Source organism: Cnephaeus nilssonii, assembly GCF_951640355.1.
Source record: "Cnephaeus nilssonii genome assembly, chromosome: X".
NCBI classification, from domain to species: Eukaryota; Metazoa; Chordata; class Mammalia; order Chiroptera; family Vespertilionidae; genus Cnephaeus; species Cnephaeus nilssonii.
In genome coordinates, this window is record NC_137071.1 from 108468967 (window position 1) to 108494389 (window position 25423).

Sequence of the window (25423 nt, forward strand, 5' to 3'; positions counted from 1 at the left end):
TGTGAATAATGCTACAGCAAATATGGGAGTGCATATATCTTTTCAAAATGGTGATTCCATATCCTTTGAGTATACACTGAGTGCCCAGATTATTATGATCTCTGAATGCATAATAATCTGGCCACTCAGTGTATATCCCATATAATAAAAGGCTAATATGCAAATTGTCCCCTCAACCAGGAGTTCGACCAGCAGGCAGGCCAGACAACCACCCATGTCCCCGCCCCCTGGCCAGGCTGGCCGGACCCCACCCATGCACGAATTCATGCACTGGGCCTCTAATACTCTAATATATATATATATATATATATATATATATATATATATATATATATACATATATACACTGAGTGGCCAGATTATTATGCGTTCAGAGATAATAATAATCTGGCCACTCAGTGTATACCCAGAAGTTGGATTGCTGAATTAGGTGGTAGTTCTAGGTAGTTCTATTTTTAATTTCCTGAGGAACCTCCATACTGTTTTCCCCATAGTGGCTATAACAACTCACATTCCCACCAATATTGCACAAAGGTTCCCTTTTCTCCACAACCTCACCAACATTTATTTCTTGTCTTTTTGACAGTAGCCAAAGAATGACTCCTTACAGTATGTAATAATTTTGAGGAAACAGGCATTATTTACATACAGATAATTTAAAACAGGGTTTGAACTACTGTGTAGTAACTAAATCACATAGGCAGTAGAAGCATCTAAGAGAATTACATTTGCATTTGGAAATGTTATAGCTACAGAAGCAAAGCAAAAATTAAAAATGTAAGGTTTGTAAAAATGAATGTACCAGTTCTCTACTTTTAATCTGTCTCTGTTAGCTGTGTAATCTTAGGTAAGTTTCTTAACCTCCCGGAGCCTCATTTTCCTGATATCTATACTATGGATGGTGACAATAGTACTTGCTATGGGGTACTATGCTATGTGAGGATTAAAGTGTATCATAAAATTCCAGACACATAGCAAGTACCCAGTAAGTAATAGCTGCTATTTGCAAAATGGTATTTAAAATAATTAGGCTTACCCTTTGCCTCCTCCCTTGGAGTTCAATATGGTCCCTGTATCAAGAGAAGGAGGTTCTCTATTGTAAATGCTCCAGGATATTTTAGAAGGTAACTGTGACAACCTCAGCATCAGTAGCAGGTCCCACAGACCCATAGTTGATGGCTCCTGGCAGGTCATGGAGGCTTGTTTTCAGAGGGAGTATGAAATCAGTAGGAATAACCAGCTTTGCTCAAGGTTAGAGAAATAGGAGAATAAAGCTCACATTCTTTAACATTGCCTTAACACCCACTCACTGTTCTACAGTCCAAAGAAACAAAATTGCTTTCTGAGGAACAAGGAGGTAATACAGTGTGGACTCTAGGGTTAGACTGACCTGAGTTAGAATTCAAGCTCTGCCACTGACAAACTGTGTGACTTTGTATATGTCATTTAACTTCTTGGAGCCTTAATCCCATCGTTGCAAAAGTGGGGATGATAATAATAGCACTTAAGTCTAAGGTAATTGCAAGAATACAGTGAAATGATGAGTATAAATCACTTTGAAAAATTCCTGGCATATAGTCTGTACCAATAAATAATTATCATTATACCATTAAATCATTCAACTTGCCATAATATCAAATACGGCCTTGATATTTGAACTAGCCTGGTAGTTTCGATCTGAAATAACCCATGTCTTTAGCTTTGTAAAGTTCAAACCTGATAATAATCACCATTTGTTATATACCTACCATATTCCAAGCATTTAGGTACTTTCTCTTACTTAATCTTCAAAACACCTAAAAAAGGTAGGTATTATTTTTCCCTTTACACATGAGGAACAGGAGTCTCAGAGAAGGTTAAGTAACTTGCCCAGGTTATGCAAGTAGCACAGCCAGAATTCAAACCTGGGTCTGGATGCCAAATCTACTTTTTTTTTTTTTATTGATTTTTTACAGAGAGGAAGGGAGAGGGACAGAGGGTTAGAAACATCGATGAGAAAGAAACACTGATCAGCTGCCTCCTGCACACTCCCTACTGGGGTTGTGCCTGCAACCAAGGTACATGCCCTTGACCAGAATCGAACCTGGGACCTTTCAGTCCGCAGGCCGACGCTCTATCCACTGAGCCAAACCGGTTAGGTCTGCCAAATCTACTTTTGCTCAGTACAGTAGTGTCCCACCTTTGTAAAACCACCTTCTCTAACTTCCTACAGCCTTTAAGGGAAAGGTCAAGCCCCTCAGTTTACTACTCCAGGCTTTTCTTTACCTGGTTCTAGCCTCTACTAACCCCTCTGGCCTCCTGTCTACAGCTCAATCACCTCTTGCAAAAAACCTTCTCTGGTGCCCTTCCTGAGTCTCCCAGAACACCCTGGCCATATTTCTATCATGAAACTTGTCACACTGTAATATAAATATTGATTTAATTGTCTGTGTTCCTCAAAAGGCCATGAACTTCTTCGGGCACTGTGTCTCATACATCTTTCCATTCCCACTATCTAGCAAAGTACTTGGCCTGGAGTAGAAAGTCAGTCAATGGGTATTGAATAAATGATTGAGTGAGTTGATAAATTAATGAATATTAAGCAGGGAAGATCCTACCACTTTTTATAACAGTGGTGCTTACAGTGGGGTCCCTGGACCATCAGCAGTGTTATCTGGGAACTTAGAAATGTAAATTTTTGGCCCTGCCTCAGAATCAGGAATTCTGGGGGGCAGGGCCTAGCCATCTGTATTTTAACAACATTTCCAGGTGATTCAGATGCACTTAAATTAAGAGTATGGTTATATAACAGATTAAAATTGGCAATAAACATACAGAAATAAACAACAAAATATAGTTATTAATACTGATCCCTTAAATTTAGTGGAACTTAATAGATTATAAAATGCTTTCCTATCTACTATCTTTGAAATTACAGATGAAATGGAGAGGAAAAATGATTAAGGAGTTCAGACCTGTTTTAGATACACTCTATTTAGTAGCTCACTGAGTTCCAAAGAACTAACTCTTTCAGTTGACACATCTGGAAAATAAGAGTCTTGTGTCTCTATAGGAATGTTTGCTTGACCAGGCTTGGGTAGCGGTGGCCTCTGTGGTAAGCAGACCTTGCCATGAAATCCCATTGGTTGAATGAAGATTCCAGGTGGGTAAGGTTGAATGTGAATGAATGCTAATTGGAGTTGTAGGAAAGCTAAAGCTATGGGGAAGAAGGCATACTCAGGCTATAAGTATTTTTAATACTTTGTGCAGGCATGAAATTTCTGTAAGTGAAAGCTGCAGCTTGCAAAACTATATGGCCCCATTCTCGTTGAAAAACGTATTTTCACTCTCAGAGTAAAATTTTGTGAAAGGCACTGAAATATAATGGTGATTTTCTTTGGTTAGTGGGATCACACCTTACTTTTTTTTTTTTTTTTCTTGCAAAGAACAATTTTTATAATGACAAAAAGATTTTTTAAAAAAGATATAAAAATTGGTTCTGTGTACCTGGGGAGACCGACATGCAGAACCAACAGCTGGTGTAGCTGGAGGAGGGATTTGAAAGGGAAGATTGGGATCTTAGAGGCTGGAAGGAACTGGAAAGAATTCAGGACAATCGCTATCAAAGGGCCTCCTAAAACACTGAAACAAGAAGAGGAGATGTCCTGCTAATTTTCTGCTAACTTGAAGGCAACTTCAAGCAAAAGAGAAGGAAAGCCCTGGGACATGGAAAGAACAGGGCTCCCCCCCCCGCCCCCCCCCCCCCACACACACACCTCAGGACCGTGAAAGGTGAGAGGGCTCACTTGGAGGGTGAAAGGGAGGGAAAATTATCCAGAAAATTTAATAGCTCCAGGGCTCACAGCTAACTGAAGGACGTCTAAACTGGAAAGGAATGATAAAAGAAGTGAACAACTGGTGCCTGAAGCAAAATGTTTTAACACTTTAAACTTGCACCAAGCTAATTGCCTAAAAGGAGATTTTGTGCCTGAAACTTCTATGTTCTGCATATAGTTTTATACCCTAAGATGTTTTTCATGCTAGGGTAAAAATTGTCTGAGTTCTTGAAAATGATTGTCCAAGCAATAGTTATTTTGGAGTGGAGGTTAATACAGAATTAAAGCAAAAGTTCTGATTCTCAAGGGCATACTCTCTGGAGAGGTTACCCTCCCCCTATTTTTGAGCCTTGTGAGTGGCAAGTTATTATTTGACCAGTTTACATTTATCAAGCAGTTAGTGTTTGGAAGGCTAAGCGCTTATTCTTCACAGGAGCCCTATAAGCTAGACACAGCTATTATGCTCAACTTTACAAATCAGAGAATGGAGATCTAGCTGGCAAAGGGCAATGTTAGGATTATCTAACTTTGAAGCCCAAATTCTTCTATAACACTACCCTGCATTTATTAGTCTTGAAAATGTCCTAAAGCAAGTAACAATAGCTTATAAAATACTAAAATTAATAATACCTAGGGTAGTGATGGCGAACCTATGACACGCGTGTCAGCACTGACATGCGTAGCCATTTCTGATGACACGCGGCCGCTGAGGCGGCCGCATGCCGAGGATGAAACATTTGCTGCTCCTGAGGATGAAACATTTGCGAAATAATGTTTTTTCCTCAAAGTGACACACTACCCGAGTTATGCTCAGTTTTTTGGCGAAGTTTGACACACCAAGCTCAAAAGGTTGCCCATCACTGACTAGGGTGAGGTTATAAAGAAACAGTCAGTCATACTCTGTTTTTAGAGATGTAAATTAGTTTGACCTTTCTGAAGGACAATTTGGCAATATTTACCAGAAGAATTTGGAATGCAATTATCAGTTTTTTCAGTTACTGCGGTACCAGAAATTCTCCTGAAGTATTAGCTGGCAAGATATAGGTGTGTGGAAGATATTCAGTATAAAGAATTAGGAGCAACCAGTATCCTTAATAGGGAACTGGTTAACTAAATCATGGTTCTGCCATTAACAATACATGAGGTAGATCTACATGTTCTGAAATGGAAAAATCACCAAGATATAGTAAGTTTTTAAAAAGCAAGGTACAGAATGCTGTATATAGTGAGATTACTTTTGTAGTAATTTAAAAAGTACATATAGAAATTGGTTTGATAGATATACTAGCATATAAATAAAGTGGTGTTTTTTTTCCCTGAAAGGAAATACAAGAAGCTTTTTAACAATAAATACCCTTGGAAAGATTAACTGAGTTGTTTTATTATTTTTGTGCCATTTTGAGATATTTGGGCTTTTTAAAAAATCCTCAGCCCCAGGACATGCTTAGAGAGAGGAAAGGGGGAAAGAGGGAGGGAGGGGGAAGAGATAGAATGAGAGAGAGAGAGAGAGAGAGAGAGAGAGAGAGAGAGAGAGAAACATCTATTAGTTGCCTTCCCTATATGCCCCAACTGGAGAATCTAACCTATAACACAGGTATGTGCCCTGATCAGGAACTGAAGTGACAACCTTTTGGTGCCTAGGGCTATACTCAACCAACTGAGCCACACTGGCCAGGCATGGAGCTACTGGTGCTTTTTGAGTTTTGTTTTCCTCTCTATGTCTGCTGATTTTTTTTTTTTTTTTACAAATAACACTTTATTAAAGCTGTTTAAAACCAAATAGCTAGCATTTATTAAAGGTTTATAATGAGCAAGGGACTATGCTAAACATTTTATATATAACTAGAAGCCCGGTGCACGAAATTCGTGCACAGCGGGGGGTTGTCCCTCAGCCCAGCCTGTACCCTCTTCAATCTGGGACTCCTGGAGGGATGTCCGACTGCCCGTTTAGGCCCGATCCTGGTGAGACATCCCTCTCACAATCCAGGGCTGCTGGCTCCCAACTGCTTGCCTGCCTGCCTTCCTGATTGCCCCTAACCGCTTCTGCCTGCCAGCCTATCACCCCCTAACCATTCCGCTGCCAGCCTGGTTGATGCTTAAGTGCTCCCCTGCCAGCCTGTTTGCCCCCAACTTCCCTCCTCTGCCAGCATGGTCACCCCTAACTGCCCTCTCCTGCAGGGTTGATCACCTCCAACTGCCCTCCCTTGCAAGCCTGGTCCCTCTCAACTGCCCTCCCTTGCAGGCCTGGTCCCTCACAACTGCCCTCCCTTGCAGGCTGGGTGCCTCCCAACTGCCCTCTCCTGCTGGCCATCTTGTAGTGGCCATCTTGTGTCCACATGGGGGCAGGATCTTTGACCACATGGGGGCAGCTGTATTGTGTCTTGCAGTGATGATCAATCTGCATATTACTCTTTTATTAGATAGGATAGAGGCCTGGTGCACGGATGGGGGCCAGCTGGTTTGCCCTGAAGGGTGTCACAAATAAGGGTGGGGGTTCCCTTGGGGTGTGTGGCGGCCTGAGCGAGGGGCCTGTGGTGGTTTGCAGGCGGGCCACGCCCCCTGGCAACGCAAGCGGAGCCCCTGGTATCTGGAATTTATTTTCCTTCTACAATAGAAACTTTGTAGCCTGGAGCGGAGCCAAGCCTGGGGCTCCCTCTGAGGCCGGTAGCCATTTGTGTTGGGGTTATAATTGAAACTTTGTTGCCTTAAGCGGGTGGGCCGGGCCAGGGTGTGCAGAAGGCTTTGCTTCCCCTGTTGTCGGCGGCAACCCTGGCCTGCTCTCTCAAGCTCCATTCTGCCGCCATTTGTTTGAATTTGTTTACCTTCTATAATTGAAACTTTGTAGCTTGAGTGGAGGCTTAGGCCTGGCAATGGCAGGCGGAAAGCTTGGCTTCCTCTGTTACCTAGGAAACCTTGCTCTCTGTGGCTGTAGCCATCTTGGTTTGGGTTAATTTGCATACTTGCTCTGATTGGATGGTGGGCGTGGCTTGTGGGTGTGTCGGAGGTATGGTCAATTTGCATATTTGTCTATTATTAGATAGGATATTTATTCCCTTTTCTCAGTAATACCTGATTATTGTTTAAAACTTAAAATAATATGAAGGAATATAAATCCTTTCATAATACCCTAACCAATAATTAATAAATTATAGCCAGATAATAACTATATATTGTACACACTCATACATATTTTATATGAATGGGATCAATTATATATTTGTTCAGTATCTTGCTTTTTTCAGCCATATTATATATTATATATATTACATATTATATATATCTTGGCCATTTTTTCATATTGGCGCTTCTCTTTTTAATAGCTGCATGGTATCCCAATTCGTGAATGTACACATACACACACACACACACACACACACACACACACACATTACTTTTGATCATCTATTGCAGGACATTTGAATTACTTCCAGTTGTTTGTTTTTCTAGATGCTGCTGTAATGAACCCTCCCCCCCCCCCCTTAAGAAAGTTTAGAAGGATCTTCAGACTGAGCATGACATTTATCAACCCTGTAGTTTCTGAGAGCAACCCAGTGGGACTCTGTCCTGAGAGGAAGAGTATGTTTTACTGCGTGGAGAAACAAAGAACTCTCTCTAAAACACTTTGGCCAACACAATCAGAGCTATTAGAGTTGCCAACAGGTGGGATGACCTCAAAAAGAATAGCAGCACGTTCTGGCAGTTTAGTAACAGTGCAGTAAGTTGCCAGACTGCTCAACGCTGATTGCTAGATCAGAAGAGGAATTTCTAGACTCAGTTACAAGCAGGGCTGGTGATTCCACCAGACAGTCTGGAGACAGCTAGACAAGGAGATGGGGCAGCAGAGCTCCAAATCAGGCAACAGCACATGTGGAAGGAGCAGTGACCTATGGGCAAACTCATAACTCCTAGACCAAACCTCTTCCAGCAGAGGGCAGTGTCTCAGATATCAGGGGAGACCTGGGCCAGCTGGAGCCAGAGCTGAGGACTTCACTGGACTGATTGCACCAGCCCTAGGCCGAAGAGAAATTGAACTAAACTGTCCTTTGGATACTGTAAGTGACTTTGGGGAATACTCAGGGAGAGACACAGTAGGACTTCTTTACACTACTGTGATTTGCTTGTTTTCTATTATCTAACAATTTGAGTTTGGTAATATTTTTTATACATTCTGACCATTAGGGCTTGCAGGCAAGGAATTTGGAGTCAATTTAGCAGGACTGGCCATTAAGTCTCACAGGTTTCTGGGTGCGTGCCTGAATCAAGGAGGGAGTGACATTCCTAAAATATAACCTAGCTTTCTGGGCCCGTGGATCTGACACAAAGTTTACAAATAGAAAGTTGGCAGAGGGAAAGATATGTAAGAAGTACCAATTTTATCTAAAAATAGAAAGTTAGTGTTTAACACCAGAGTCCTTCCCTTTGGAATTTCAATGACTAGGAAGGATGGCTGTTAAAAACTTTAACGAGGAAAACCCAGCCATATAAATTGCTGTGCATGCAGATAATGAAAGAATAAAAGATGTTAATCTGCAGGAATAAACAATTTCCAATCAAATCTTCCTTGAATATTGTTTACCTTTCCTGCTGTGTAGCTGTTAGAATCAAAGAGAAGCAAAGCTGAGTTGGAGTACCTGTGAAGTCTATTTGCATTCCTTTTGTTTTCTGAGCCTGGTGACAAGAAAGAGGAGTGACTTTGGCATTTGCTGGTAGAGTCAAGTCAGATTTGTCAGAGGATAAAAGTACTGTGTATTTAATTATTTGTCAGGCGCAGCTAAGTAAAACACACCACATAGGGAATCAGAGCAATAGTGAAGTCTGGGGGTAATTTGCATGCATTTCTTAGAAAAAAAACACAACACTATCATTTGAAAGAAATACCAGCGAAGAGAGTAAACTTTCTTGGCTGTTTTATTTTCCTCGCGACTTCTAGTCCAGGGATGTTTGGCGTTCTCCGGTCGTTAGATAATTATTGGCTGTCCGGCACAGGCCAACGAGCTCATCAAGTACTCAGGCGGAGCTGAGGGCAGCTGAGACAAGGAGGGGCTTCAATGGCTTTGGGGTGGGACTGTCAGCAGCAGCAGAATCAGCAGCAGCTTCGGGCTGGCGCGGAAAGGAAGGGCGCTGGAGGTCCTCTGAGAGGCCCTCTGCCAAGGCCACAGCGCGGACCAGAAACAGTCCCCAGCCGTCTAGCTCAGCAGGGCGCGGCCGGAGCTCCAAGGGCCTCACTCTGAAGAGGTGGGACTTTCCCCACCGGAAGTGATCCGGTCCAGTCTCGGGGAACTGGGGCACCTCAAGCTAGTGTGTCAGGGAAACCCTTCCGGGTGTGTGCTGGGGTGGGGGGGTGGGGGGTGGGTGAGGAAAAAAAAAAGAGGTGGGTTTGCCTGGAGTCTCTGCGGGCCGTCGCCTCCAGGACGGCACCCGCCCCTCTCCCCTCTGCGAATAGCAGCGCTGGGGCGGCGGTGATACTGAGGAGCCGGCCCGTAGCCATGGCCTTGGCTTGATAGAGCCTCCCGGGCGGCCGGGCGGGTGCAGACTGTAGGGTAAGCGGCGAAGGCTGCGTTGGCCGAGACAGCCAGTCGGGGGATGGGGGGTGCTGGGGGAGCCTGCTGGTTTGGGGCGGGGAGGTCAGGCGGGTAACGTGCACCCCTTTCTCCCATCCCAGGCCGGACAACGCCCGCGGGAGCTGCGGCCCTGAGACCCGCCCGGCGGCAGTGAAGGGAGAGGAGCCCACAGGCCTGGGCCAGCTTAACAGCGAGAGCAGGAAGCGGGGTCCCTGGGCCCCTTTGTGTGAAGGGCGGGGGAGGGGTGGGGGCAGCCCGTGGCTGCGGGCTCCTCCGTCACTCGCCTGCCCGCCTGGGCGCCAGATCTGCGGCCTCCAGCCCTCGCCTCGAGGGGCGCGTTTCTTCTCCCCACCCTTGCTGGGCTTCTCCTGGAGCGCCCTCCTCCCCACGCCCCCTGTTTACCATCTCATCCCCACCCACCCCGACACTTCGCTCTTTCCCCTCCCCCGCCTTTAACTTCCTCTTCTTTCCCCGTTGGGCCCTCCGCTTCTCTGCACTCTCCTCCCCAGTTCGCAGATTTCCGCCCATCTTCCGCCTCCCCAGTCGTACCGCAGCTAGCGGGGCGTTATTTTTCCTCCCTCGTGTAGGAGTGGGTGAAGGGGAGACTCATGAGGGAATACAAGGTAGTGGTGTTAGGGAGCGGAGGGGTTGGCAAATCTGCCCTGACTGTGCAGTTTGTCACTGGGACTTTCATTGAGAAATATGACCCCACCATTGAAGATTTCTACCGCAAAGAGATCGAAGTGGACTCTTCCCCGTCCGTGCTGGAAATTCTGGACACCGCAGGAACTGAGCAGTTTGCCTCCATGAGAGATCTCTACATCAAAAACGGTCAAGGTTTCATCCTGGTTTATAGTCTCGTGAATCAACAGTCTTTTCAGGTAACCAAACCAAGTTTTGTAATTTGTTAAAAGGGGGTGTGGTAATCCTACTTTTACTTCTGGTTTGCTTGAGCTGTGCGTTAATGACTATGTTTTGCTTTTGAAAGTTAGACATGGCGCATTTTTGAGGTTACCCCTGGCATGAAAAAGTATTGGGTTGTTTCTATAGAGAGTAGTAAAATAACAACTGTCAACAAATATTTTAAACTTTTTTTTTAAGCCAAAGAAAAGTGAAAAATGTCATTCCGTGTGTATTTAGTTTGGAATATAACTTTATGAAGTTGCTTGTTCAATTCAACAAGTATTGATTAATATACTCAACAAAACATTAACAAATAATCTCGGGTAAATACATCATTTTGGAAGGAAAATTACTTGGAGTCTAATATCTGTTGCATATATAATTGCTTTGTGATTGTTTTCCCCCACCCCTTCTCTGTGCTCACCCAAGTTTCTCAACCGGATTCATAAATCTTAGTGCTGCAAGATGAACTTGAGACCTGCCTTCTAGGCATTTTACTTACTTGGGGCATGTGAAGGAAAAGTTACTAATTGCAAATGTAGAATGCTCCTCCTTTTCTCCAGTTATCCAAATTGTTTCTGATAACACTGACTATATTTATCAAAAGTACAGGGATCTGGGAACATTGAACAAATGCAGATTTATAATCCTGCCTGGGTGGCCAAACTGGAGATGATCCAGTTTCCTCGGAAAATCTGCCCTGTCCTCCATTAGGAGACAGACTGAAGGTTTAACATTATTTTAAGAGATGCAATAAATGTTGCTATTTGTTCCTTGAAAATAACTTCATATTGACCCATTATATTGACCTCCATTGATTTAGGAAATTGATATTTTTCTACATTTAATGGTATTCAGTTAATGCTGCTTACTTAAGAGACATTAAATAGTTTAGTCACGGTAATGTGCTAATTCCACTTTTCTTAGTATTTTGAAGTACTATAGTGAACTTTTTCAGTAACCAGATATAGCACTTAAGGATTTTTTCTTTTACAGATAATAATTCTGGGTGAATGAATAAAAGTTATATTGACCAAACTCAAGTTCATCTTATGTAGGCTTAAATTCCAAAGCAAGAATATCATAACATCATTTCCCCCCCAGAAGTACTAAAGGTGCTATTTGGCAGGCATTTTCTTTCTGAAGGATCTTGGGAAATTTGTTATTCTATTAGCTGACTCTCTTGAGGCTGGAAGTCTTTTGAAGGTTTTTTTCATAAGATTTCAATTATATCTACTTCTGTTCTAGCCATGAATACGGAGTGAAAAATTTGCCATTGTTTCAACAGAGACTTAAACTCTTTTAAACCCAAATGCCATAAATTTGGATTCTCAGCTGAACTTGGGTTTCCATGCAGATGCAGGGGAAAAGAAACTTAACCTAGAAGATTGAATTGATACATGATCATATAAAATTGTTGCAAATATCAAATAACTATGTTTTTGTAAATTTTCACAGCCCCCTCTTTTTTCTTCATCCTACCTGTGAATATTCTGTTTACTGTAACTATTTAAATTAATCACATATTTATATTTGAGTTAAAACTTTTAAGTTATGAAAAATAAAAAGTGTAATGTTAGTATAAAATCTATGATATTGTCTTTAATCAATACCTCCCCTCCAAGTTGATGCTACTGGAGAATTGCTAAAGCTCTTATCTTTTGTGATTAGTTGTAACTACTTAGAAAAAATAATACACTTGGGGGGAAATTCAAATTGTAAACCCGAATATAGGCAAAGAAAAGTATGACTTTTTCCCACCCAGACTCTCACCTGCCTGTCCATTCCAGGAGCTGCTCATTGTTAAAATAGTTTCCATTATATTTAACATATTTTAAGGTATTTAATTTTACTGAGATAAAAATATACCATTAAATTTAAAATGAAACATATACGTGCAGGAATCTATTTTTAACTTTCTTCTAGGCATGACACAGTGTTTTTGTTTCCACCTTAAACACTTTTCTCTCAAGTGCTCTTACTAAATGGCTAGGAATGCATAGATGCTACAATCCTGTGCTAGGATATCAAGTGTTAGGAGGAGTGATGACAAGCTGGCAGGTTTAAGGAGAAGGGCAAACACCATTATGTATGAATGGATTAATCATATTTGGGAACTTTTTAAATCATTATAGACTGTGGGAAAGAAGTGATTAAATGAATCCTAAAGTTAGTGTGTAACCAACATTTTATATTCTTGACAGAAATCCAGCAGGTAGAGTCTGTGGAAATAATCTAGTTCCAACTTTACTGTAGAAAATTACATTTTCTCTATTTGGGTGTGTGGTTTTATTTTGGATTCAGCTTTCTTTACTCACCGAGGTGTGAGCTCTTAGGAGATTGCAATACTTCTGTTTTGGTTATGCAAACAGCATAATTTTTTTTTCTTTTTTCTTGTGATTGTTTGAATAGGATATCAAGCCAATGAGAGATCAGATTGTCAGAGTGAAGAGATATGAAAAAGTCCCACTAATCCTAGTAGGAAATAAAGTGGATCTGGAACCAGAAAGAGAGGTTATGTCTTCAGAAGGCAGAGCTCTGGCTCAAGAATGGGGCTGTCCTTTCATGGAGACATCGGCAAAAAGTAAATCAATGGTGGATGAACTTTTTGCTGAGATCGTCAGGCAAATGAACTATTCATCCCTGCCCGAGAAGCAAGATCAGTGTTGTACAACTTGTGTTGTCCAGTAAAAAAGATAACCTCAATCATGGCCATACCGAGCAGGTTAGTCGATGAAATCTTATGAACCAGAGAACGTTTTGTTTTTGATCGTATATAACAAAGCCAGTTAATATTAAAACACATTGTGCTACCTTAAATTTCTTTATTTTTAAAGTAACATTTCCCTTTGCACAAAATAGTCAACATTCAATGCTGAATGCCTGAAAAATACAGATAATGGAAACAAAGGTAAGAAATTGCTTATATTTCCATCAGAGGATTTATTTTTTCAAGTGAGTTACTATTCTCTTTCTGCTTGATTGATAGCATTCCTATGGGGTGGGGTGAGTTAAAGGATAATACACCTTTTCAGTGTTTTGGTGATTTAGCATCCAGAATGCACAAGAGAGCATCCGGTAATAATTTCAGAAGAAGATTAGTTTTGTTCTCTATACTTTTTATGCTTGACTAGAGAGCTGCTATAATTGAAATAATCAATTTACTAATCACCCATATGCTTGATTTAACAGAATGATTATTTAATCAAGTTCATCTTCTGTACCTGGAATTTGAGGGACTTAAGTCACTTCTGATAATAACAAATTATAGTGCCACAGTGTACCTTGACTTCATCATGAATATATAGTTCAAATGAGAATCTGGCAAAATCATCTGTGATGTGTTAGAAGGAACAGTTCTAAGCCTAGGGAATGTTCTTACTCATTTTAATAAATAACAAACAATAAAATAATAACAAAACCTTGAAACTTTTCATTGAGTTAAATAATGACTTAAAATTTTTTCAAATGAATGAGTTTTTGGAAAAGTTGATATACACTGAGTGGCCAGATTATTCTGATCTCTGAACATATAATAATCTGGCCACTCAGTGTGTGTGTGTGTGTGTGTGTGTGTGTGTGTATATATATATTAGAGGCCCAGTGCATGAATTTGTGTATGGGTGGGGTCCGGCCAGCCTGGCCAGGGGGAGGGGACATGGGCGGTTGGCCCACCTGCCTGCTGGTCAAACTCCTGGTTGAGGGGACAATTTGCATATTAGCCTTTTATTATATAGGATATACACTGAGTGGCCAGATTATTGTGCGTTCAGAGATCATAATAATCTGGCCACTCAGTGTATAATACTTATTGAGCATTTAAAATTAGATTATTTATTCATATCATGATTTTTAAATCTAGACATAAAAAATGGGCAAATAAACTCACTTAGTAACATTTAGATAATGAGATAAAACAACCAATAGTCTGGATGACTGAGAAATCACAGCAAATGCCAGACTAGCCCGACAACATTAGGAATAGAATTGATTATTTTGAGCCAAGACTGACCTCAAGTCTAGAAGGCAGTGCTACAAATGGCAACAGGCATTTCACATTGCAGTGATGATTTCTAATCAAAGGTCTGGCTTCATGTACTCCCTGGACAAAAGACTAACTAACGGTCCCTAACTCATCTTTTCAGACAAAAGTTACTGTCAGGTAGTATCATCTTTGAAAAGGAAGGATGACAACAGTGTTTTATTCAAAAGGATTTCACTCATCAACTTTCCAGCATACCAGAATTTGATGGAAACTCATTTATTTTCTTATACCTAGCCACATCTGTTACCTTATAAAATCACTGTTCAGACTATAGTCCAGCATGTTTTACTGATAGTGTTGCACTTACAGAATAGTCTTTTGAGGAAGTAACAAGTGTATATAGGTGATTGAGACTCATGTTCTTGTTTCTATAATCTTTCGTCTTAAACTGTAAGCCAGCTTCAAGTTTGAACAAGTTCTGTATAGTGATTATATCTTCACCAGTATGCTCTATTTCTCTTCCTGACACTTTTAACTGGGCAAATGACAAAAACGTACATGTTTTAGTTTTATCATAAAAAAAAAATCAACCAGTCCTCAAAAATATTCCCAATTTTCTTTCTACCATTATTATAGACAGCTATAGAAAGTAAACAGAATAAAATTGGTCTCAGTCAAATAAGCAAATGGGCAATTTCTAAAGCAATTTTTAAGTCTTATTGTGGATTATTTCTGAGTTTATTTTAGTTTATTATTAGTTTTTAAGTGAAAGCAAAGTTTATTGAGAGATAAACAGACTCCCTTTAGCAGGGAGGGGACCCAAGTAGGTTTCCTGAGTTTATTTTATTTTGTAACTTTTGTGACCAAATTACTTTTAATTCATTTGGTTACCTACAGAAATGATTAAATATCTTTTTTATATTTCAAGCCAAGTCTGTTTACATATTTTGTTAACTAATATACAAAAAATCAGAAAATATTAATACCAATAATTGCTCATTTTTTTTATAATGGCTCAAGTTGCCTGTGTAGTTTTTTGTTTGGTTTTCATTTTTGCAAGCAGAATACACCATTGAAAGAGTGAACCATGAAATAAAATATCTAATCAGCTGAATTTCTGAAAATATTAAAGGGAATCCCTGATCAAGATCTTTTAGAACAAAGCACATTATATGTAATTTTTCATATTCCCTCAAATAAGATTGAACTGATGTGTATTGAAATCTGTAATCTGAGGTCCAGAACATTTGTGGTTGTACCTCTTGCTCACTATTTACCTAAAAAAATTCTGAATCCTGTAGCTTGAGTCATGAAACTCTGAAGTCTGTCAATCCCAAATCTAGATTGAATAACCAACTTTGACAAGTAAAGATGATTTGAGAAATGCTGTCTTTAATATTAAGAAGAGTACCTTTGTCCAAGTTAGAAATAGTAAGACTCGAGTAAGTCAGAAGTACGTGATGGTTGAAAGGGAAAAATTAATGCTCTATGAATTGCTTCTGAAAATTCCTCACATTTATTTCTAACCACCTTTCAGTTTGGGTCACCACTCTCTTGCCCAACACCTGTTTATCTGCGTGGCTCCTAGGATTGTTTCCTCACCTTTCAACCTCCCACTGGCAGTAATCTTAGTGTAAGTTTGGATTCAGAGCCAGATTCTTTATGTACTGCTTTCATGGCTGGTTTCCTTACTGACCCAAGGAGCCTGCCATCAAGTGCACTGAAGGACTTCTTTTACTGTGCAGCAGCATTGTAATAGAAACCCAGGTCAGTGTTGCGGCCTGTTTCACTTTTACCAACTACATCAGAGAAGCTTTTACTAGCTCCTATGTGTTGGTGTGAATAATTGATAGATGGCTATTTTGGTGTATATATACTGTTGTTGAGAATGTTGGGTGTTTTGTTAATCTCATAATGATATAAAAGAATTAAATTACAGTACTGGGGGGATCAGGAAAAGGAAAGATGACATCCATTTCGAGCTGGTTTCTCAACATTCTGGGATTTTTGTTGCAGTGGGTGTAGGATGTTTAGCAGCATCCCTGAATTAGATGCCAGTAGCATCCCCCCACCCCCAAGTTGTGACAAGCAGGAATATCTCCAGACATGGGCAAATGCCTCCTAGGGGGGCAAAATTTCCACTGGCTAAGAACCACTGATTTAGATGAATTGGGGAGCAGTAGCATTTGAGCCAGGCCTTAAAGAATAGGGGGGCAATGAAGGGAAAATGGGGGGACATCTGTAATACTCTCAACAACAATATTTTTTAAAAGAATAGGTAGGGTATGAGTGGATGGGCAATGGATAGAGGTGATTCCAAACAGAGGGAATGCCAAAAAGGAGTAAAATAATATCCTAAAATATTCCGTTGATTTCCTGAAAGGAAGGTGGAAAGTGCAGTAAAGTTTTCCCTTAAATGTGACAATTTGGTAAATACCCTTTTGGCAAATAGACTCTTTTAAAAGATTAGTTTTCAAGGATTCCTATATCCCAGTCCACTCAGTGTGTGTGTGTGTGTGTGTGTGTGTGTGTGTGTGTGTGTGTGTGTGTGTATTAGAGGCCCGGTGCATGAATTCGTGCATGGTTGGGGTCTGGCCAGCCTGGCGGGGGGAGGGGACATGAGGGACATGGGCGGTTGGCCGGCCTGCCTGCTGGTCAAACTCCTGGTCAAGGGGACAATTTGCATATTAGCCTCTTATTATATAGGGTATACACTGAGTGGCCAGATTATTATGCGTTCAGAGATCATAATAATCTGGCCACTCAGTGTAGTTTGAAGATCTCCTGCAAAATTTGATCTTATTTTCTCCATGTATTATGGAAAGGGTTCTCCCAAAGAGATAAATGGTGCATAAGAGTACCAAACGCCAGGAATCAAGCTGAAAGAACAAAGATCATTATTTATGTCAGCCTCAGTTCATTATATATGTCATCCCGAAGAAAAAGGGAGATTCTTAATTCAAGACTAGCACATCATTTCACGTGGCAGCAGAATGCCTGGGATGTTAACAAAAGCTCCTGAAAGGCTGAACAATTTATTAATGTCATTTTAGTCTAGCTGGCCTTACTATTTCTAAAAACAGTGGAATTGATTAGTATTTTAATTTTTTAAAATAAATGTGTGGAATCAATTGTTTCTATTATTTTTTTCATCTTTTAATTAGATATGATATTCTGGGGAGTTAGCATTTGTGAGGAGAAAACATGAAAATTAAATCACATTGTATATTTTAAAGTGCTGGCATTTTCATATCCAAGTTAAATATTAATCATACCAGTAAAACACTGGGGCAGAATTCTGTTGCAGAAGTTACAGTTTAGATAGATACTCCCCCCACCCAGCCCTATTTTGCACATCACTTTGAGCGGGGAAGGTAGCTTATTTTAAGCTCATTTGTCATCCAGTTCAAAATGAGCCTATGGCATGGTGGCTCTGAATGGAGGAGAAAGCATGCTTTAGTGGTAATGTGTACCATAAAGACCTGCAATGACCCTAGGGTAGAAGGGGAGAACAGAGTTGCCTTGTCCTTTCTGCCCTACAAATTCTCTCAGACCTTTACTAACCCCTACAAGGTTCATGGTTTGTGACTGTTCAGAGTGAATAGGTGCTTAGTTAGACCTGCTTTGGGTGTTGAAGTGTCTGGTGATTAGAATGACTCTTTTTTTTTAAATATCTGTTCCCTCTTTAATTGCTTCCTTTAACCTCAAGATTAGGCTTTTATTGCAGAATGAAATGCATGGGAGCCATTCAGTTTTACTTCATTACCTCTGTGGCTTAGAATGAACCATCAGTAGAATTAAGAAAAATTGCATCATGGAGTTGGAGAATTGCCATCGAGGAAGTATTCTAGCCATACTACAGGAAGGATTCCCCTCGTGGGATTTTTTCTCAGTATAATTATAAAATCCAGAAGATAATATCATTAAGAAAAACTTATCCTATCAAAAACATACCCCAAAATTCTTTTGATTAATCACAGTCTTAGGAATATTGGATACAGTAAAAGCAATTTAGAGTTGAGGGGAGCAGTGCCCTCCCTACCTGGTCTAATTCAAAGTTAGCAGCTAGGATCAAATCATTGGGCTCACACTGCTACTGCTTATTATCAGTGGACATGGTCATACTATCTGAGATATCAGAATCGAACTCGTCATAATTTAAACTTAAAGATATTTTATTTTAGGTCAAGACATAAGAAAAATTGCTTATCCCTTCTCTTCTTCCCTGGGTTCACATAAACTATCAAAGTGCATGTTCTCCTTAAAGCAATGTTCCACTTTCATTCAAGGATTCTGTTCCATAGTTCAGGTTTTGCGCTCTGTGTTTAATGGGTAACTGGTGAGCACTTTTAATTACAGAGTCCTCCCACTCCACCCCCAATAAGCTTTAAGATTATTATGCAAATTAGGATAAACAAACAAGATTATTTAACATAAACATAGCTTCTATCAACGGAATTCCAGCCTAGTGTTTTGCCAATATAATCAATATTTATCTTGAATATGAAAATGCAAGGTAAAAAATGTGAAGGGTAATTTAGTTTTTAATTTTTTTTGTTAAATCCCCAGAATATCATATGTCTAAAATGAAAAAAACTTAAAATCAATTATGATTTCATATTTATATTTGCTAAAAATAATGCCAACAAATACCATTATATTTAGAAATTGTAAGTGCAGCTCACCTAAAAAATCACTCATAAACTGTTAAGCCTTTCAGGAGCCCTTGTTAAAATCCCAGGCATTCTGCTGCCACGTGAAATGATGTGCTAGTCTTGAATCAAGAATCTCCCTTTTTCTTCATGCTGACATAAATAATGGTCTTTGTTCTTTCAATTCTGTGTTTGGTACTCTCATGTACCAATTTATCCCACTTAGGAGACCCTGTTTCATAATTTCCTGAATAAAAAGTTTGGCCTGTTGTTTGGGATTTTTCTTTGGCTCTTCCATAACAAAATCTAATTAGAAAGAAGTGTAAACAGTTACGAAAGAGTTTGAACAGAGGCTTCCAGAGTTAAGCATTGTTGGGTTTCTTGCTGGAAACTTGAGAGTGAGGACGAGGATCACTTGTGTTCTATCTTACAAGAAGCAAGTTATACTTTTGCAATGTGTCTGCAATATCCTTGGAATTAAAAAGTATGAGTTTGACCAACTGCCTATAAAGCTTCTAGAATGCTTTTTAAATGAATGAGAGTTGTTAGTACAGTGAAAATTTTGCTGTCACAGTGAGAAGCAATAACTTTTGTATTTTACATTTTATGAAATTCTAATCTGAGACTGTCCTTTATGCTTAATATAAGTTTTTGCTTCAAGATTTATTACTCCATAGAATTAAAATTTATTACCCTCTTGAAAGTAGCTGTAATTAATAATCTGTTTATTTAAAGGTATGCCTCCTATTAAGATTGTCAAGTATGACCCAGAATTTATCTGTCTCTTAAGTTCACTAGAGTATTGTCATCCTGTGGAATATTGATGGAGCAAATGTTAACCAGGTTTTTAGAGGGTGGGAAATAATGCATATATCACATTTTATTTAATGTACATCATGGTTAATAAGCTGGTTTGTATTCTTAGGGTTTATTTTGGCTAGAAATAATCACTATTTCCTCAATCTGACTTCAGAGAATGCCTGAATTATTAAATCATCACATAATACAAGTTTTCACAGACATAATCATATTTGAAAATCCAAAATATTTATAATTATTTAATTTGAAAAATGTGGATTAAAATTTATAGCAAATTTACTAATACAAATTAATTGAGGAAAGTTTACTGTGGATTATGGAAACAACTTCCCAGAGAATTGCATGTATGACATATTGTTGTGTTCAAATAGGTATGAAAATTTAAATGAGGGTAAAAAAATGAAATGGTCTTTAGTCTGGGTATCAAAGATATAATCCTGATCTTGTAGAAATTTGTAACAGTTGAGAAATGAAAAACTACCTTATGTTTCACATATAAGGTATTATGATATTTACCAAACGTCTGGTGAAAGAATTTTACCCTTATTTTAATAATGAGGAAACTGAACTTGCCCAAACTTAAATAACCAGTGTTCCAATTAACAATTTCCTTTAATGCGAAAATTTTTAAAATTTAATTGGAAAAATGTTTTTATAATAATTTCTAGAGACAAACTTTTGCCTATTTTTCCTAATGTGTTTAGGTGACAGAATTGCAACAATAATGAGCAGAGAGACATTTTTAAAAAGTAATTATTTTATGATATAGCTTCTAATAAAGAATTCTCTCAGGCTCTTTGAATACAAATAAAAGTGTAGCTGTCAAATGACATTGAAATTATGCATGTATAAACATTGGTAGAGCCCTTAGATTATCATAAATTGGTTTCACTTGGCAGTCTTTCATAGTTGCTATTCTACTGTTTGTTTCTGGCTTTATTTAACATTTTTTTACATTAGATATAAATGTAATTCCACTCTCCTAGAAGCTATTTAGTGACCCAGCACAGTTACAGGACATTGTGTCTGAATAATAGACACCCCCTCTCTCTGATATTAATTAGAAGGGCAGAAGTCTAACAATTGTAAGAGCAGAGACTGAGACATCCCAATCATAGAAGTTCCTGTGGTTGGGAGAATGTCCCAAAAAGGGCAGACCAGAGTAGAACGTATGAACTCCTGTCAGCAGCATATCTCAAGTCAGGGCACCTAGTAGGTGCTCAATAGCTAGACCCTGATGGTATTACATTTTCGTATTTTAAATTCTCAAAAAAAAAAACAACACAAAACTCCTAAATTTTGAGAAAGTTTTGTTCGCCTACTTATATTAGCATGTAAGTAGTATACATTTAATTCTAATACCATTTTCCATTAAAAATACATGTGCCACTTTTATACTGTAAGATCTTTTAAACCAGTAAGAGCATTTTTTATATTGTATGATGTATAATACAAGCATGAAATATAATAGTATTTAAAAAATAAACTAGGGTAGTTACATATGTGCAGTATATTATATCCAATGCATCATTAGAGTGTTTCTACTTTTTATTGACTTTTATGGACCATGGAAAATTACTTTTTTACTTAAACTGATGGTGAACACAGTACAATTTGACCTTGAGATAGTTATTCTGATACCACTTCCATGTGTAAATAGATCTGTTGTCAGTGTTCTCATTTTGAATGTTAATCTATGTTACTATATTTTTATGACATTTTTATCTTAATTGCAGATAAAACTCAGAGGAAATTTGCACAGATGCTGCTTTGGAGAACTTTACAACCTGGGTTGCAGAACTGAGCCTTGGTAAACCTGTCTCTATTACAGCATGTTGCCATACATCTAATTAAGTGCATAAGGTCTTTGGCTTCAAGATCCATTGACCTTAAATAGAAATGCTTAGCACGTTTACCATATGTTTAAAATCTATTCTTTACCAATCAGTCCTTTTGTAGCTTTCTAAGTTCTTATTGATGGCTAATATGCAAGAATTAATTTTTAATATTTTAATTGATTTCTTTAATCAGTTTCTCAACTTGTATTTATTAAATACTCAAACTCAGTATTACCTACTCAATGCCTTTTAAAAGAAAGTTATAATGGAGAAAAAAATTGAGCCTTAAACAAATGGTTACTTCTGTATATTACCTCGTACCAGTGCTTCATCCTATTTGTAAAATCTTTCTCCTTTAAATGGTTGGTTAATACTTTGAGACTTTGTTTACGTGTGGCAGTGTTGTAAAAAGAAACTAAATATCACGTTTTCACCTGAATGGATGTAATATCCCTTTTCTTCAAGTGCAGTTTGTAATGTATTTTTGTAGTTAACATGTTCTGAAAGTCACAATTGCTATTTGAAATTGACTGTAGAGCATTTAGCTGAAGAGTTAAATATTTGATTCCATTAGGTTTTCACATGTGTTAATCTCATTTACAGCATCAAATTGCAGCAGTAACATTTTCCTTTCTGTTAAGATCTAAATTTAGTTATGACCTACTTAGCAATGCCTTTGAAAAGGGATATTGTATCCATGGTAAATTAATTGTATATCTAAACAGAGATAGCTCAGCTTTGCCTATCAGGCTTGTAATTGACATCTAATAGACTTCTGCACATGTAAAATTGAATTCAAGTAAAATCATATACACTTTCTAGTTCTTAATATTTGTCTTTACAAATAATAGTTTAAAGCAATATTGTTAAAGTTTTCTTGCACTATCACAATTGCTTTTTAGTTATTTTAAAGAAGCATGTTCGTAGTAGAGACGAAAATCTGTGTATCGGGAGGATAGCGCCAAGTCTCTGGGCTTTTTTTTTTTTTTTGTCCAAATGTGCTTCTAATAGCCATTGCCTTCCATGTTGTTTACCTAATCAGCACATTTTGTCTGAATACTTGAACATTTTATCAATAACACAGATATAGAAACATAAAGAAAGGAAATTTATAAAGAATAATCTTTTGGTTCAGTTTTAACATCATGACAAATGCTTTTTCTAGCAATGATTTTAACATTTTGTAAGTTTGACAGTATTTTGGTTTTGGGTTTTTTATTTGATTTAGTTGTGTGCATTTAATTTGCAGAAGTTAATAACTGCAGCTCACCTACTGCACCAAAGTTCTTGATTTTAGGAGCCCAGCTTTAGTCATTTGAACATGCTTCTAAATAAAACAAAATTAAAAAAACCAAAACTACACTTTTCATCTATAATAATAGCTCAATAACTTTGTCAAGGAAAGGTCTAATATATGCAGTGATGGTTTATGGAAGGGTGTGGCAATTTTAAATTTATATTGTGTGTGACGTTCAAATAAAGTGATATCTACATTCATGTGATTTATTGGTCAGCATGACCATTAATTATTGCATAGAAATTGATTAAACTTTGATTTCCTTTTTTTAAATCGTGTTGCATTTGATTCCTGATCAAATTCCCTCAAAGTGAACCCTTGATCTTAAGTTTTAAATTTTATCTATCCTGAGATTATAAGGGTAGAGGCAAAACATTGTTTCTTATTTATTAACTGCTTGAAATGAATAAGTTTGCACTTTAATACCAAACTTAAAACCAAACACTCAAAGTTGGTTAAGTGATTGTGGTTCATCTTTATTAGCTGTGTGAAATCTAAAGGAATCAAATAATTCATGATGATTTAAATTTTCTGCAGATAGATTTTTTTATACAGTTTCTTTCCTATGGATAGTTTTTCTCACTCATTTCCCCTCTCTTTCTCCCTCTGACTCGCTCCCTTTCTCCCTTCCTCCCTCCCTATCTCTCTGTCACTAACCTCAGCAGCAAATTTAACTTGAATTCACTTAGGATCACAGGAATCAGGGGAAAGTGATTTAAAGGTGGTTTCTCCAGCACATTTTAAGAAAAGGGACCAAAAGTTATTTTAGCTTCCTTAATAGATTGCATGTCAAGTTGCTTATTAGGAAAATAAATTAATATTAAATGCAATATATGTCTTGTCTTTACTATGGCATCTGTTTAGGAGTTGTTCAAATCACTGCAGTAGGGCTCTGCAAATAAAATCATGTAGCCTATTATGGATCTAATGTACTGTAACTTTATCAATGAAAACTAAAAATCTCAAATAACAAGTACAAACATTGAACAATGACCTATAAAAATTTGTAAAAGTAAAATTTTTCCAATAGATTTCATTCTTGTCATTTTGTAAGACGACCCTGCAGTCCACCTGTTTGTAACTTTTTTAATAAAATAGACATATGTATTACTGAGGTTGATTTCTTGAATTATTTGCTGTATTGCTACTTGTTCTAGATTTGCTAGCTTATAAATCTCTCATAACTGAAAGTCATTACCTTTTATGAAAATGATAATGGGTATTACAGTACATGTTTAAACAAGTTAAATGTTCACTTGTGTCCTTAGTCACTATTCTGGCATATGTGGGGAAAATTGTTATATATCTTGAAATGTGTATTTAATCAATTGAATAACAAATAAATTAGAAATTATAAAAAATGGGTAAAACAATAATACATATAGAGAAAGTGGCCCCATACATCTGTTGGCTGGGAATTATCCAAGTATAGGTAATTTCAGATGGTATTAAACAATATTATCAAATTTGAAATGCTTAATCAATTAAGAAAATTCAACATAATTAAGTTATCATTTTGTTTTATCCAGTAAGAAGTTTAATAATGCACTGCCATAACTCAATGATTTTAAATTGCTGAACTGAATAGATGTTTTAACCTCTAGGTTTTTTAAACTCAATCTTTTTTTAAAAGTTGGACAGTTCTGTGTATCTGAATGTATATGAAATTGATTAATCTTTTTATAAAAATGTTCATGCTTATATATCTGTGTTATGATACATAGAAAATATCTTATTATATTACCATTGATTACTGGTCCTTAGCTGGGCACCAAACACCCCATGTATACTTTTTTCTATAAATTTAAATTCTTTATTGTTTAAAGTATTACATATGTTTCCTTTTTCCCCTCATTGACCACTCGCCGGCCTCTCCCACCCCCCAACACAAGCCCTCATCCTCCTACTGTCTGTGTCCATTATCCCATGTATACTTTACTAGATGCTGTCCTTGAAGTATTATATCCTTTTCTACAATGACATAGGCACTCATGATTTCAGGGCCCTCTCCCTTTTCCTGTGAAGGAGTAGTATACCTTCATTCAGCAATGTTAACATTTTTTTGGTGGAGTGGGAGTAAGGAGAGATTTATTGATTGAGAATGTGCCAACCGAGAAGACGGGAGAACTTGTGGTGCCTCAAATCCATTTTAAGAAAGTACAGTGTTCACACTTCTTTTATGTCAAGGGAAGGGGAAATGGGAGGGGCAAGAGGCGATTGACAATAGACATCTGGCTGCCATCAGGGTCCAAGAAAGATTTGACACAGGATTCCTGTAAATCTTTGATAAATAATCATTATTTTTGTACATATCTTCTCAGGAGAGGCACCTTCTAGTTAAGGGGCTGGTTGTGTAAAACTGAAGCAAGCAGAATTCCTCTAATGATTAGCATATTTATATGCAAGACTGAGCAGAAGCCTGAAGGCCATAGGAACAACTCAGATAAACAGACGGAGTTACATAGGCCAGGCATTTCACTCTGTTATAATTACCCCCTTTTTGTTGTTCATTCCTTAATCTTGAGGGAAATAGGACAACTGGGTCCAGGTTCA

The 25423-nt window shown here is 38.2% G+C and overlaps 1 protein-coding gene across 3 annotated transcripts; it reads left to right on the forward strand.

Moving 5' to 3' along the window:
* Positions 1–7800: 7800 nt before the first annotated feature.
* Positions 7801–24996, forward strand: RAP2C (RAP2C, member of RAS oncogene family). 3 transcript variants are annotated; one of them, XM_079765035.1, is made up of 4 exons: positions 7801–7867; positions 9478–10257; positions 12692–13004; positions 21472–24996. In XM_079765035.1, exons 2-3 carry the CDS (start codon positions 9985–9987, stop codon positions 12968–12970), a joined length of 552 nt encoding a protein of 183 aa, XP_079621161.1. In that variant the 5' UTR covers positions 7801–7867; positions 9478–9984; the 3' UTR covers positions 12971–13004; positions 21472–24996. The 3 variants fall into 3 exon arrangements, with proteins under 3 accessions (XP_079621161.1, XP_079621162.1, XP_079621160.1); XM_079765036.1 differs by lacking the exon at positions 7801–7867 and adding an exon at positions 8913–9050; XM_079765034.1 differs by lacking the exon at positions 7801–7867 and adding an exon at positions 9180–9355.
* The last annotated feature ends 427 nt before the right edge of the window (positions 24997–25423 follow it).

Bases quoted from the DNA above. Each gene is read 5' to 3' on its own strand.
- RAP2C (XM_079765035.1), top strand. From the start codon at position 9,985: ATGAGGGAATACAAGGTAGTGGTGTTAGGGAGCGGAGGGGTTGGCAAA. The intron at 10,258-12,691 runs GTAACCAAACCA...TTGTTTGAATAG, and splicing joins TGAATCAACAGTCTTTTCAG to GATATCAAGCCAATGAGAGA.